At 32.8% G+C, this 13,411-nt stretch overlaps 1 protein-coding gene across 3 annotated transcripts in view; it reads left to right on the forward strand.

The window, feature by feature from the left end:
* Window positions 1-13,411, forward strand: part of Eed (embryonic ectoderm development) — a 30,384-nt gene that overhangs the window by 3,524 nt on the left and 13,449 nt on the right. For all 3 annotated transcript variants that reach the window (XM_027942658.3, XM_027942659.3, XM_071616576.1), the window contains exons 2-7: window positions 1,370-1,522; window positions 3,312-3,404; window positions 6,653-6,718; window positions 8,177-8,302; window positions 9,145-9,226; window positions 12,990-13,081. In XM_027942658.3, the coding sequence (XP_027798459.1) occupies window positions 1,370-1,522; window positions 3,312-3,404; window positions 6,653-6,718; window positions 8,177-8,302; window positions 9,145-9,226; window positions 12,990-13,081 (612 nt within the window). The remainder of the gene's footprint in view (window positions 1-1,369; window positions 1,523-3,311; window positions 3,405-6,652; window positions 6,719-8,176; window positions 8,303-9,144; window positions 9,227-12,989; window positions 13,082-13,411) is intronic.

Genomic DNA, 13,411 nt, shown 5'->3' on the forward strand with positions numbered 1-13,411 from the left:
CTATAAGCATGGTTTTTCATTGATACATTTTTCTATCCTGGATTTTTAACTATGTAAATACAACTGACAAGTGGGGAGAATAGGGAGACATAAAAAACATTTCAAGCTAGGAACCCAACTTTAAAATTTTACATTTTCTATTTCCATAATGTTTAATTGCACTCACATTAAATTACAGTTCAAATATTTGTTGAGCACTTTGTGCCACCTGTCTCCATCCATTTTTTTTATGCTAGATAATTAGTATTTTCCAGAATAGGGTATTTTTTAAAAATGCATTTCATTTTGGAGTCATATGAAGTTTGAAATCCCCAGGAAATATATTGTTATTTTCAAGTGAGTTAATATGATTTTTTTTTACTATGCCTTTTGATACTTCAGTTAATTTTAACCTTCTGTAATATAAACCAGCTTTAGGAAGCAGTAATTTAGAAATAGACCCTAAAGGCAATGTTTTTTAGACTATTCTAGCAGATGTTAGTAGGCACTTGAAGAAAGAAAGATCAAAACAAAACAAAACAAACTTTCCCTTGAATGAATTTAGGGTCATAGATGTAAATAAATCATCTTATTCCTAAGGAGACATTGGAATCCAAGAAGGTAGTGAAATTCTCTTGAGATTAAAGGGCCTTTAGTATGTCTTCTGTACCAGAGATAAGAAATAAATTAGAAGAATTTTTAGGATTTCTGCATTCATTTCTGTATTTGGAAGGATTTTACTTTTAACTATTGTCTTCAGAGTTCTGATTATGTTAGGACTATGAGGCACATTTTATTTACAAATAGCCATTTGAAGCCATTGAGACTTTAAATTCTGAATAGTTTGTTGTCAATATACAGCATATGAATATCAGGACTTGTAAAAACTACATCAAAGTGGAAGCATTAACACTTTGGCCTCAAATGGCCACCTACCTCCATGCTCCAAACTGAGTAACAAGCAAGGAAATTATAAAGACATGTAGATCAGTCAGATTTAGTAGTCACAGTTTTAGGGTGGAATCCCAGCAACCCTAACTAATGAGAACAGTTAGGCTTTCTCAACACCTCCTTATCTAACAAGTGCCCTAAAGATTAAATGGTCCCATGCATTAAAGTAGCTGGCGTAGGTCAGTACCTTATTATGTAAAGGCAATATTACTTTTCCATTATCAATCTGATTAGTATTTTGTTTTCATTTTTGCTGAAATATAAAAATACCTACAAAAATTCTGATGTTTTGTATCCTTATTTGAAGACAGAAATACATTTTTTCTTTCTTTTTTTTTTTTTTTGCAGACTTTTAGGTCCATTAGATCTTTCCAGTATAAAGTCACTTGCCTGAAAATATCACTGTCTCATGTAATTTTTCTTAATTTATTGTTTATAGGATGATGCTGTCAGTATAGAAAGTGGTACAAACACTGAACGCCCTGATACACCTACAAATACACCAAATGCACCTGGAAGGAAAAGTTGGGGAAAGGGAAAATGGAAGTCGAAGAAATGCAAATATTCTTTCAAATGTGTAAACAGTCTCAAGGTATGTTAAGAAAGACAGATTTTTTTGGGCTGAATGTTAGGCTTTAGAATTATTTCTCAATGGCATACATTTTATATTCAAGATACTCTTTTAAGTTTAAAATATTTTAAAGTTAGAGGGTTTTTAAGGTTTTTTTTTTTTTTTTTTTTTTTAATTTGAGGTTCAAATAGCATAATACAATCTCCCACATTCAACTTTTTGGCTTTGTTTTTTATTTTAATTTAAATGTGTAATACTGAGTATTGCAGGTGGTTTTGCTTTATTGTTTGTTAATTCAAATAAAATATTTTAGGAAATGTAACTCTTTATGTTCTGGTAAACCTTAAAAAACGTGAGCTACTTCTGGCACCAGTTATTAAAAAGAGCTGAATGTTACCCATTAACTAAGAAGTATAAATTGAAACAGACGTCTTCCTTTGTACAGTTTTTTTTTTTTTTTTTTAAATCTTTTTGTCCTTTGCTTTATTTATATTTGTCTTAAAAGGAAAAGGTGTGCAATTTTAAAAACTTTTCAGTAGTCAATATTTGGGGAAAATAAGAGTTTAGGGTTATTTAAATTACTGCCTCAGTAACATTTACTTTATAAAAAGGATTACTGATGTTTATTTTAAATGTTTTCTGATGTATTTCCACTTTGTGTTTGTTATTTTTTAAGTTTAAAGTTATTTTTCCTGAAGGAAAATAAACATTATGTTACTTCATATATATGTGTTTAAATGTAGATAGCTAATTATACTTTTAGGTAAAGGCTTAGGAGAGCTTAAGAAGCTGTGGCTACATGATGTCTTCCTGTCTGTAGCAAAAATTAAGTGCTTAGTGTGTAAAAGAGAAATTAATTTTAGCCTCTCAAAAAAGTGTCTGTTAAAATATTACGATAATATTTTATTAGCTTAAGAGTTAGTTACTATATCTGGAAGATATTTTTAACTGCCTTTAAATAATTCAAAAGCCTAAAGCTGTGGCTTTTCAAATGATAAGAAAATGAAAGTTGTTAAATTTTAAAGTGAAAACAGTACCTTCCAGTAAACTTGAAATTTAGTGTTAAATGCCAGGAGATTGCCAGTGAAGTCCTAAAACTGAAAAATAACCATGTAAACAAAAGTGAGTAATCTTATGATCTATCTGTTTGTATGTCTCTGAAGGTATAGTCCATTTACTCCCACGGCCCTCACTCTTCAGGTATTCTTTTTCATTATAAAATTCCTGGAATGTTTTTCTTTAAAGACCCAAATTCAAGATTATTTAAAATTGTTTATATAGAGTTAATAGAAAGCAGTAATTTAAATAGAGTTTTGATAATGTTTCACTTTACAAAGGAAAATTTAAGCCTAGTAAAATTTAGTGATTGCCAAAAAGTTATATTATCTCTATAAAGCCATTTGTTGGTTTCCTCTTTTGGAAAAATAAATTTATCCTCATGACCCAATATGTTAAATATGTCTATCAAAATTTACCGAATGTATTGTGATTCGGGAAAAAACGATTCGAGTTAAAGAAAATGAAAGGTACATATCAAAGTTTTTTTATAGACAAATAATTGTAACCTAAATAAATGTTACTGAGGCAGTGATCAAAGTCTTTGATTGTTATAAAATTTTATCATATACAGTATATAAAGATGTGAAAACTGGTCTAGTCAAGATTTTTTAATTTTATCGTCAAAAGTCAGCTTATGTATGATTCACAAAAATAACAAATTATATTTTAGAGAAAGGGTAAAGGTTAGTTCACTATCTTTTTTTATTTCTAAGAGACACTGTTGAATTTTTATTTCATGATTATTTTATAGGAAGATCATAACCAACCATTGTTTGGAGTTCAATTCAACTGGCACAGTAAAGAAGGAGATCCATTAGTCTTTGCAACTGTAGGAAGCAACAGAGTGAGTGTTATGGGGTCTTTTTGGCCCTCAGCTTGATTATTGGATTTGTTATTATAGAATGAATGATTTTGAACTAAATTTTGTGTTTAACAATATGATTTAACAATGGTTTAACAATATGATTCTTTTATCTAACAGTAAAACTTTCTAGAAATTGTCAATTTAAAACTAATATTTATTATTGGAAAATACATTTATTACTAAAGTAGGTCATCAAACAGGTTTTATATTTCTTCATAAGTATTTTGGGTGACTGAAAGAACTAACTTCTCTCTTGCTGTGTGTGTGTGTGTCCATGTGTGCATGTGCATTTGTATGTGTGGTGTGGGGATTTGTATGTGTGTGTGATGTGGTGCTCGGGATTGAAACCAGGGCCTCACGCATGCTAGGCAAGTACTCTATTGCTGCACTATGTCTTCAGCTCTGTTTTAAAATTTTGAGACAGTGTCTTGCTAAGTTGCCTAGGCAGGCCTCAGACTTTTGGTCCTCCTGCCTCAGCCTGTGGAGTATGTGGAATTTATAGACCTATGCTACCACATTTGACTACTTTTCTCTTTTTTTAAAGTTATTTTGTTATTTATGAATTGAATTGGATGAGAAATTTGTGATTTTTTTTTAAAAAATAATTAATTGCTCTATAAATGAAAGCATAAAGCCAGTGGATTTAAATAACAGTTTTGCAAGTGTTTTAATTATTTGCAATAAATATCTTGAGTTTGCTATTTATTTTCTTACTAATTTATTTTGTGGTGCTAGGGATCCAGCTCAGAGCGTTGAGCATGCTACGCAATACTTTACCATTGAGTTTGCTTTTAAGAAAGCCAGTTATCTTAAATTGAGAGAAATGGGTGAAAAGAGCAATGCTGGCACATTTTAACATAAACCATCACTTAATTTTTTTTTTTTTTTTTTTTAAGTACTGTGGATTGAACTCAGGGGCGTTTGACCACTGAGTTGCTTAGTGCCTCACTTTTGCTGAGGCTGGCTTTGAACTTGCAATCCTCCTGCCTCAGCCTCCCAAGCTGCTGGGATTATAGGCACACACCATGGCATCAACAACATTTTTTTTTTTTTTAATAGTTGTAGATGGGCAGAATGCCTTTATTTTATGTGGTGCTAAGGATCAAACCCAGTGCCTCACATATGCCAAGCATGTGCTTTGCCACTGAGCTACAGCCACATCCTCTAACGTTTTAATTAAATAAGGGGCTAAATTAAATAGCTGGGTTGCAAAGATGTACTCATTCTATTCATTTCTAACTAGAATTTCCAGGGAGTCCTGACAGGTTTTCTTTTAAAAATTGAAATCATCTCAAGGAAAAATTTTCCTCTTTAAGTCTATAAGTAGCTAACATTTTGGTTATCCATTAATACTGTGGTGGGAATTAAGATGAATAGCATAGAAATAGATTGATGTGTTCAGAAAAAGAAATAGGAAGAAAATAGACTAATGGATATGGACTGTTGACAAGTCACTTACTCTATCTACCCTTAGCTCAAAAAAGGAAAGAAATGAATCTGAGATGTTCATTAGTCATTTAATTGAGTAAAATGACATGTTATGTGTTTTTAGTAATTGTGTTAAAATTCATTGAGAGTTGTAATTTTTAATGTGCACTACTTGTTTTCTGTATTTTTGATTCCTTGTATTAATATTTTTTGTTTTAGTAAGTTAACTTGATAACAGGGAAATTGTCCGTTCAGTATTCTTCAAACATCAGCTATTCTGGGCTGAGTCCTTCCAGTTCTTTTTTTCTAAAAAATAAATTTTGACTTGAGGAAGTTTTAATTACATTAAGACTCTGGTGCTCGGGCTGGGGTTGTGGCTCAGTGGTAGAGCACTCGCCTTGCATGTGCAAGGCCCTGGGTTCGATTCTCAGCACCACATAAAAATAAATAAAATAAAGGTATTGTGTCCACCTACATCTAAAAAATTTTTTAAAAGTACTTGAAAGTTACTAGTGAAGTTGATAACATGGGATAACAGCTTTTCTTAGGGTTCAGCCAAACATAGGTTGTATGATATGTAGTCTTCCTATAGTTGTTTAGTTCTCATACTCTTTGAAAATAGCAATCAGAGGAAAAGTGTAGTTTCAAGAAAGATTTTCTAACTGGCTTGAACCCATTAATTAAATTTGAATCAATTTTTAAGATATCCCCATAAACCTACCATTATAATTCTTCAACTTGGCCATGGTAGTAGTAGAATTGGTATAATTTCTGCTCAAGTATGCTAATTGCAGTGTTCTAAGCTTTCTAAGAAAAAGAATCATTTAAAATGACATTGAAGCGTATTATATATAGTTTATTGAATTCTAAAAAGTCCTGCCATTAGGATTTTTTTAAAAGAAGAAAGGGAAAACAATTATCTTTTAAGATATAATTAACAACCACATGAAGATTAGTTTTTAGATTATGATCTAGGGGAGATTATTTTATGAATTTAATAGTGGTAAATGATGTATAGGATCTTCATAGTATATGCTACTATTAAATTTTAATAGATTTTTGCTAATGTGACTAAGGTATAAGAAAAATGGAACAAATTTTATAAAAATTTTTAAAGTTGTATATATTGCTATATTTTAAGTTTTGGAATATGAATCAAATGAAAAGGGCTACCATACAAGGAAAAGCAATTCATTGTTAGCAAATTGTAGACTTTTTTATGTTAATAACGGCCTATAACTACATAAAGTCTTTTTAAAATTTTTTTTAACTGATACAAAAGAGCACAAAAATTATACATATTTATTGGGTATCGGCTGATGTGTTGGTACATGTATACATTGTATACTCTTTAATCATGGTAAATGTATCTGTTTCTGAATATTTGTTATTTCTTTATGGTGCCAAAGACTTTTGTTATGGATTTAAATAAAGGATGATAAACCACAATTACTTTGGGTGTTCAACTTTATTCACTTTGAGAGGTTGGTGCAATTATAAGGATGAAGAATACATTTAAATGATGGGAAATAAAATATTTGTAAAATATTATAAAATTATAAATATAATTTATAAATTAGTAAATAGAAACATTACTAGAATATTTTATACTCTGGATATTATGTAAAACGTGTTAGGCTTTATAATGATTTTCATAAATTTATAAGTTTAAAGGAGCTATTTTTAGGGCAATAGTTTCTGTAGAGTCTTTAAGATAATATTGTGATTAGAATGTTTAGAAGCTAAAGAGTGTGTTTCTGTATTTGAGATGAAATTTACTTTATTTTTGTTTTCATTAGGTTACATTATATGAATGTCATTCACAAGGTGAAATCCGGTTATTGCAGTCTTATGTGGATGCTGATGTATCCTTTCCTGGGTTTTAGTATCTTTGGTCAAAGACATTTATTTTCAATAAATAAACCAAAACTTTTCTAAATTAATTCCCTTAAATTACTGTCCTTTCTTTTTTTTAATTAAATTTATTTTTTTAGTTGTTGATAGGCCTTTTTAAAAAAAATTGTTTATATGCAGTGCTGAGAATCGAACCCAGTGCCTCACACATGCCTGACAAATGTGCTACTGCTGAGCCCCAGTCCCAGCCCCAAGTTACTGTCTTTTCTTTAGCCAATGTTATTCCTTCACTGTCATTGTCACCCAATAGAATCTTGGTATCTGATTTTCCTGATCCTCAGAATCAGACTGGAGAAAGGAATGTTAAAAATCTGGTAATAGAAAATATTAGCTGAGACTAGGACTAGCTAAAACTTCTTGTTTCTTTGACTTTGCCTAGAATTTTTAAATTTCAGCATAGTTTTAATAATGAACTTGAGTTGATCAGAAGCTGTAACTGTCAGTCATTCCAAGTATTGGATCAGCAAAAGCTTAGATGGAAAAAATAACATGCTCTGCTTAGGAAATAAAATATTACAAAACACGAGTTATCGAATAAAAGGAAAATTTAAAAGGCAGAGGATTAGGTAGAGCAGTAAAAGCTTCTTCCAGATCCATTTGAAAAACCAAGCAAACAAGATAAAGACAGTCTTCTCTATGTGATAATGGAAAGAAGTATTGCTAGTTGGGGAAGATCTCACACAGAAAAAGTGGAAAGTGGAATATTTATTGTTATTTGGAAATGGACAGAACTATCAAGATAGAGGGTCAGCAAAGTAGAGCCTACAGCTTGGCCTAGTTTTGTAAATAAAATTTTATTGGTACACAACCATGCCCACTTGTTAACATTTTGTCTGTAGCTGTTTTGGCACTACAGTGACACTATAAGAACAGAGTTATACAAACAGCTAAATAATAAATACAGTTGAGTGAAGGGACTAGTTTTGTTTACTCATTTGGCATGGATTTTAGACCTAAAATTACCATTTTATAAATTTGGTTGTATAATAAAAAATCAGAACTTATATGTCAAAAACTATACCGGTTTTGCCGGGCTCAGTGGCGCATGCCTATAATCCCAGCAGCTCGGGAGGCTGAGGCAGGAGGATCACGAGTTCAAAGACAGCCTCAGCGATGGTGAGGCGCTAAGCAACTCAATGAGACCCTGTCTCTCTAAATATTCCACTTTCCACTTTTTCTGTGTGAGATCTTCCCCAACTAGCAATACTTCTTTCCATTATCACAAAATACTAAATAGGGCTGGGGATGTAGCTCAGTGGTTGAGTGCCCCTGAGTTCAATCCCTGGTACACCCTCACCTCCCCCTGCAAAAAAAAAAAAAATACAGCAGTGTTTTGAGAGGATTCTACATATTACAATTATTAACATATTTATTTCAAAAATATATTTCTTAACTGTGGCATTTTTTAGGCTGATGAAAACTTTTACACTTGTGCATGGACCTATGATAGCAATACAAGCCATCCTTTGCTGGCGGTAGCTGGATCGAGAGGCATAATAAGGATAATTAATCCTATAACAATGCAATGTATAAAGGTGGGTTTTTTGGCTAAATTGCATATTTTGAATGTACATTGGTGAAAACATACTGTTTTCAATGTAAAATTAATCAGTGACTGCAAAATTTACAATTTGTGCATTGTTTATTGCTTTCTTTAGACAAATCTTTTTGAGTCCTTTGTGAAAGTTGTGTAATTAAATTGAGGAATAAGTGGGAAAAATGTTAATATTTGTAATGCTTTCTTTCTTTTCTTCTTTGGCAAAGATTAAACCTAGGGGTGACATCCCTGAGCTACATCCCATTGCTTTTTATGCTTTATTTTGAGACAGGGTCTTGTCAAATTGCTTAGGGCCTAACAAAGTTGCTGAGTCTGGCCTCTGAACTTGCTATCCTCCTGCCTCCCAAATCACTGGGATTACAGGGGTATGCCACCACCAGGCTTGTAGTGCTTTTCTTTTAAAATAATTTCCCTCCTTGCCTTTCTTTTGAGAGGCTTTCAATGGACAAATACCAGGTTTTGCAAGACACCCAAACTGGGAGTTGTAGATTGAAGGACACCTTGTGATTAACTGAATGGTAAAGCCTAGGAAGATGATATGGAGACTGGTTTAATTAACTGTTTTTAACCCTGGGGGCACATTAAATTACCTAAGGATCTTTTAAATGAGTCTTTGCTAATCCAGTCCTATCAGAACATCTTCAAGTGAGACTTTAGCATCTTTTTCCCCCTTCAGTCTGCAGGACAATTTTAATTTGTAGCTAAGGTTGAAAACCACTACTTTAATGAGTAAAACTATTTTTCCATTTTCTTAAGACTTATAAAAAAATTTACTGATTTTTGAGATATGAAATTTGAAATATTTTAAATTTATTGTAGCACTATGTTGGCCATGGAAATGCCATCAATGAGCTGAAATTCCACCCAAGAGATCCAAATCTTCTCCTGTCAGTAAGTAAAGGTAAGAGAAGCAAATGTTTCTTTAGTCTTATTTCTTCGGAAATAACAATTTTAAAGAGTAGGCCACTTCCTTTCTGCGCTCACACTTGTGGTGGAGGCAGCTAGTGCGCTTCAACGTGCAGGATGATGCTGGTGAGTTCGTGGACCTGTACATGCCACAGAAATGCTTCACCAGTAGCTGCATCATTGGTGCCAAGGACCACGTGTCCATCCAGATGAATGTGGCCAAGGTGGAGAGGGTCACCAGCAGGTTTAATGGCCCGTTTAAAACCTATGCTATCTGCGGGGTCATTCTGTAACAATGAATTTTTATAAAATCTTAGGCTACGTTAGTATTTCACAAACCAAGAATTAAAGAAAGGAACGGTGAAATGTACTTATGGCATTGACATCAGACTTTAATAAAATAATTGGTACTGACAATGAAGTGGACAATCACTGTTTTTTTTTTAATTTTCGAAGATTGTTGTATAAAGGATTCTTTGTAGAATTCCATAAAATTCTTATTACTCCAGCATAAACTTTTAAGAATATTTTCTATGAAGATAAAGCTTTGTATTGCTCTTATGCTTATGCTGACATTATAAGTTTATTCTGGGTCTAAACAGGCCACTTAATCATTCTAAATTATTTCTGAGCTTTACAAAATGAATTAGGTTGTGTTGTTTCTATTTTTCATTGCCTTCTTTTATGCTTCTACTTATTCTAGTCAAGTTTTTTCTTAGGCGTTTCAGTCCTCAAATTAAAACTTGGACTGGGAATGTAGCTCAGTGATAGTGTTATAGGAAAGCAGCGAGTTGAAACTCCAAATCTCAGTTCTTGTGTTCTGACATAACAAAATTTAAAATCAGACACCAAAAGCTATTCAAGAGGACTTTAAAGAGAAAGTAGGTGAAATTAAAGTAAATAAATAAGCAAAGTGAAACTTAAAGCAGAGAGCACTCTTACAATGAGACACTGGGGCATCTGAGCAGAGAATGGTAAAAGGAGACAATGCTGTCTACAAATTTATTAGTGTTTGATGTTTACCAGAATTAGAGACCACTCTGTACTCTTTGCCAATCAGGTGTTCAACTTCTTTCAGGTAGTGGAGGTTTTTTTTTTTTTTTTTTTTTTTTTTGTGTGTGTGTGTGTGTGTGTGTGTGTGTGTTGCTGGGGATTTAACCCAGGGCCTTGTGCATGCAAGGCAAGCACTCTACCAACTGAGCTACATCCCCAGTCCCAAGGCAGTGGAGTTTTTGATCTTAGTTGCTCATCTCTGGAACTGTCATGGTGGCCATCCTGTTTAGGGGGGCTTCATCTACAAGTCAATCCCATGTTGATATGGGCACTGGGGTCAGTAGCTGGTCAGAAGTTACCTTAGTGCGCCTATTTTACTAAAGGAAACTTTCTTCCCAGACAGATGAAGACACCTATAGCCATAATTCCTAGCTTCACATCACCATCAGTGGACCCTGTCAAGTCCCATTAATCCTTTCTTTTGACATATTTCCCATTAGCTCCTTTGCTTCTGTTTATTATCTACAAATTAACTACCACACTTTTCTTTCTCATCTACTTTGAAATAGTTTAAAGAAGGACCTAAAGTAATTTAAAGAACACTTGTGACCTTGCCATGCATTTCACTGCTCATTGGTGGCTACTACCTAACATTAGGGCATGCCTAGCATGTGTAATGCTGTGGGGTTGATTCCCCAGAAACAAAAAAACTCCCATATGAAAATTGTGTCAATTTTTTTCTGTAAATATTGAGGCTGAAGTTAAAATGACTACGACCAGGCCAGGCATGGTGGTGTAAGCCTGTAATCCCAGCAGCTCAGTAGTCTGAGTGAGGCAAGAGGATCATGAGTTCAAAGCCAGCCTCAGTAATTTAGCTGTTTTACAGCAATATTAATATATAAGCAATTCAGCAAGACCCTGTCTTGAAATATAAAAAAGGGATGGGGATTTGTCTCAGTGGTTAACCACCCCTGAGTTCAATCCTCTATATTTAAAAAAAAAAAAAAAGAAAAAGAAAATTACCACTAGGAAAAGATGTTACTTTTGTCCCCTGGTGACAGTAATTGAGCTCAAATATTCCTGTACAGCTGAGTAGACTAATTCTTCTCCTCGTTTAAATATCACAATTTTTAACCCTGGTCTTTCCCTATTGTATGAGCAAGAATGTTTTTAAAAATCATACAGCCTTGGGCTGAGGTTGTGGCTCAGTAGTAGAGTGCTTGCACAGCACATGGTGAGGCACTGGATTGGATCCTCAGTACCTCATAAAATAAGTAAACAAAATAATGGCATCGTGTTCATCTATATAGCTTTTAAAAAAAAAAAAGCATACAACCTTTTCAAGCTGAGTAGAAATTTTACTGTAAATGATGCCATCAAGAAAGTGAAAAGACAACCTATGAATGGGAGAAAATATATGTCATGAGCATATGAGCTCTTACAGCTCAACAATAAATAGACAACCCAGTTAAAAATGGACAAAAGTTCCAGATAAACATGTCTCCAGAAAACACACACAAATGACCAATAAACAGATTAAAAGATGTTCACCATTATTAATCACTAAGGAAATTGAAATCAAAAGCACAATGAGAACCGTTTCACAGATAGTTAGGGTAGCTATAATAAAAAAGGCAGATAGGTATTGATTGAGATGTGGAGAAATTATAACATGATCAAACATTGCTGGTTGGAATGTAAAATGTAACCATTTTGTAAAACAAGCTAGCAGGTCCTTAACATTAAACATAAAATTATGAATTGTAGGTAGGGGTGTGGGTTTGCTTGTGCATGTGCACATACTTGTACTAGTGAAAAACATTTGTATACTCAAAAACTTGTACATGATTGGAATCAAGAAATCAGTTTTATAGCAATGTTAATTTCTCAATGTACTATTGCCTCCTGGTGGTAATTATATAGTATGTTAATACTCATTTACAATATGAGTATTGTTATATTTCAAGCTCTACGTGGCATGTCTTTTGCTATATATTTTTAAAACTTTTTATATATACATGACAGTAGAATGTATTTTGACATTATACATACATGGAGTGTAACTTCTCTAATTAGAATCCCATCTTGTGGTTGTACATGATGTGGAGTTTCACTGGTGCTTGCTATACATTCTTTATTTTTTAATAGAATAAGTTGGGACGGGGCAGGGAGTAGTTTATTTCAGTGATAGAGGGCTGGCCTAGTATACGCAAGGCCCTGGGTTTGGTACTCAGGGCTGCAAAAAAATGAAATAAAAGAAGTTGTTCAAATTACAGTTATGTAATTTTCAAAGGAAAACTGTCATACTATACAATCGTGTTACAATGCATATTGTTTTCAGTCATTTTTGGCTTTCTGTAGAAATCTTATAAATCTGTTCAATCCCTTTTGATTTGTTAATATGAGTGTGGTGAAGGGAAGAGCTAGTACCTTATTCTGTGGTTTAGTATAAAATTATGTTAAATCTCTGTTTTAATCTCAAAAGTATCTCTCCATCAAATTAGGATATTATTTAAAGAAACTTATTTGACATAAACAAGCTTAAAATATTTTTAAGATTACATAATTTAAAAATTTGTCTAGTTAATACTATAAATGTTATAAATATTTTAAGTTGCTATATAATATGGATTTCATTATTAGTCTTTACTGTGTGTAACTTAAGTCTAAACTTTTATAGTGTTTGCTTCTCTAAGGAGGTGCTGAAAAAGTTCACAGTAAATGAATGAAAAAGTTCATCTTAATTTTTTGTATGTTTATACTAGATCATGCTTTACGATTATGGAATATCCAAACGGACACTCTGGTGGCAATATTTGGAGGTGTAGAAGGGCACAGAGATGAAGTCCTAAGTGCTGTAAGTTGAAAGCTATAGGACAGTAAAGTTCAGGTTTATAAGCTGTGAACAATCCCTATGGAACTCTGTTCTTAATAGAAAGCATATGTTTGTTTCATACAGCCTGCCAGGCAGGCATTTTATTTATTGAACATGTAAGATTTTAATCTTACTGGTGAAGGAATAGAGCAAGAGTTTTTTTGGTGTTTGTTTTTTAAAATTACCTGTAGTTTATCTTACCAGTGCCTAGATTCTCATGTAAGAATAATATGAATTTATTCCTTTCTATCTTTACTCTAAAATCACCCCAAAAAAGGTAACCTTTTTCTTTTTCCTGTTTCTTAATTACTG

Source organism: Marmota flaviventris, chromosome 9 (assembly GCF_047511675.1).
Source record: "Marmota flaviventris isolate mMarFla1 chromosome 9, mMarFla1.hap1, whole genome shotgun sequence".
In the NCBI taxonomy this organism is placed as follows: Eukaryota; Metazoa; Chordata; class Mammalia; order Rodentia; family Sciuridae; genus Marmota; species Marmota flaviventris.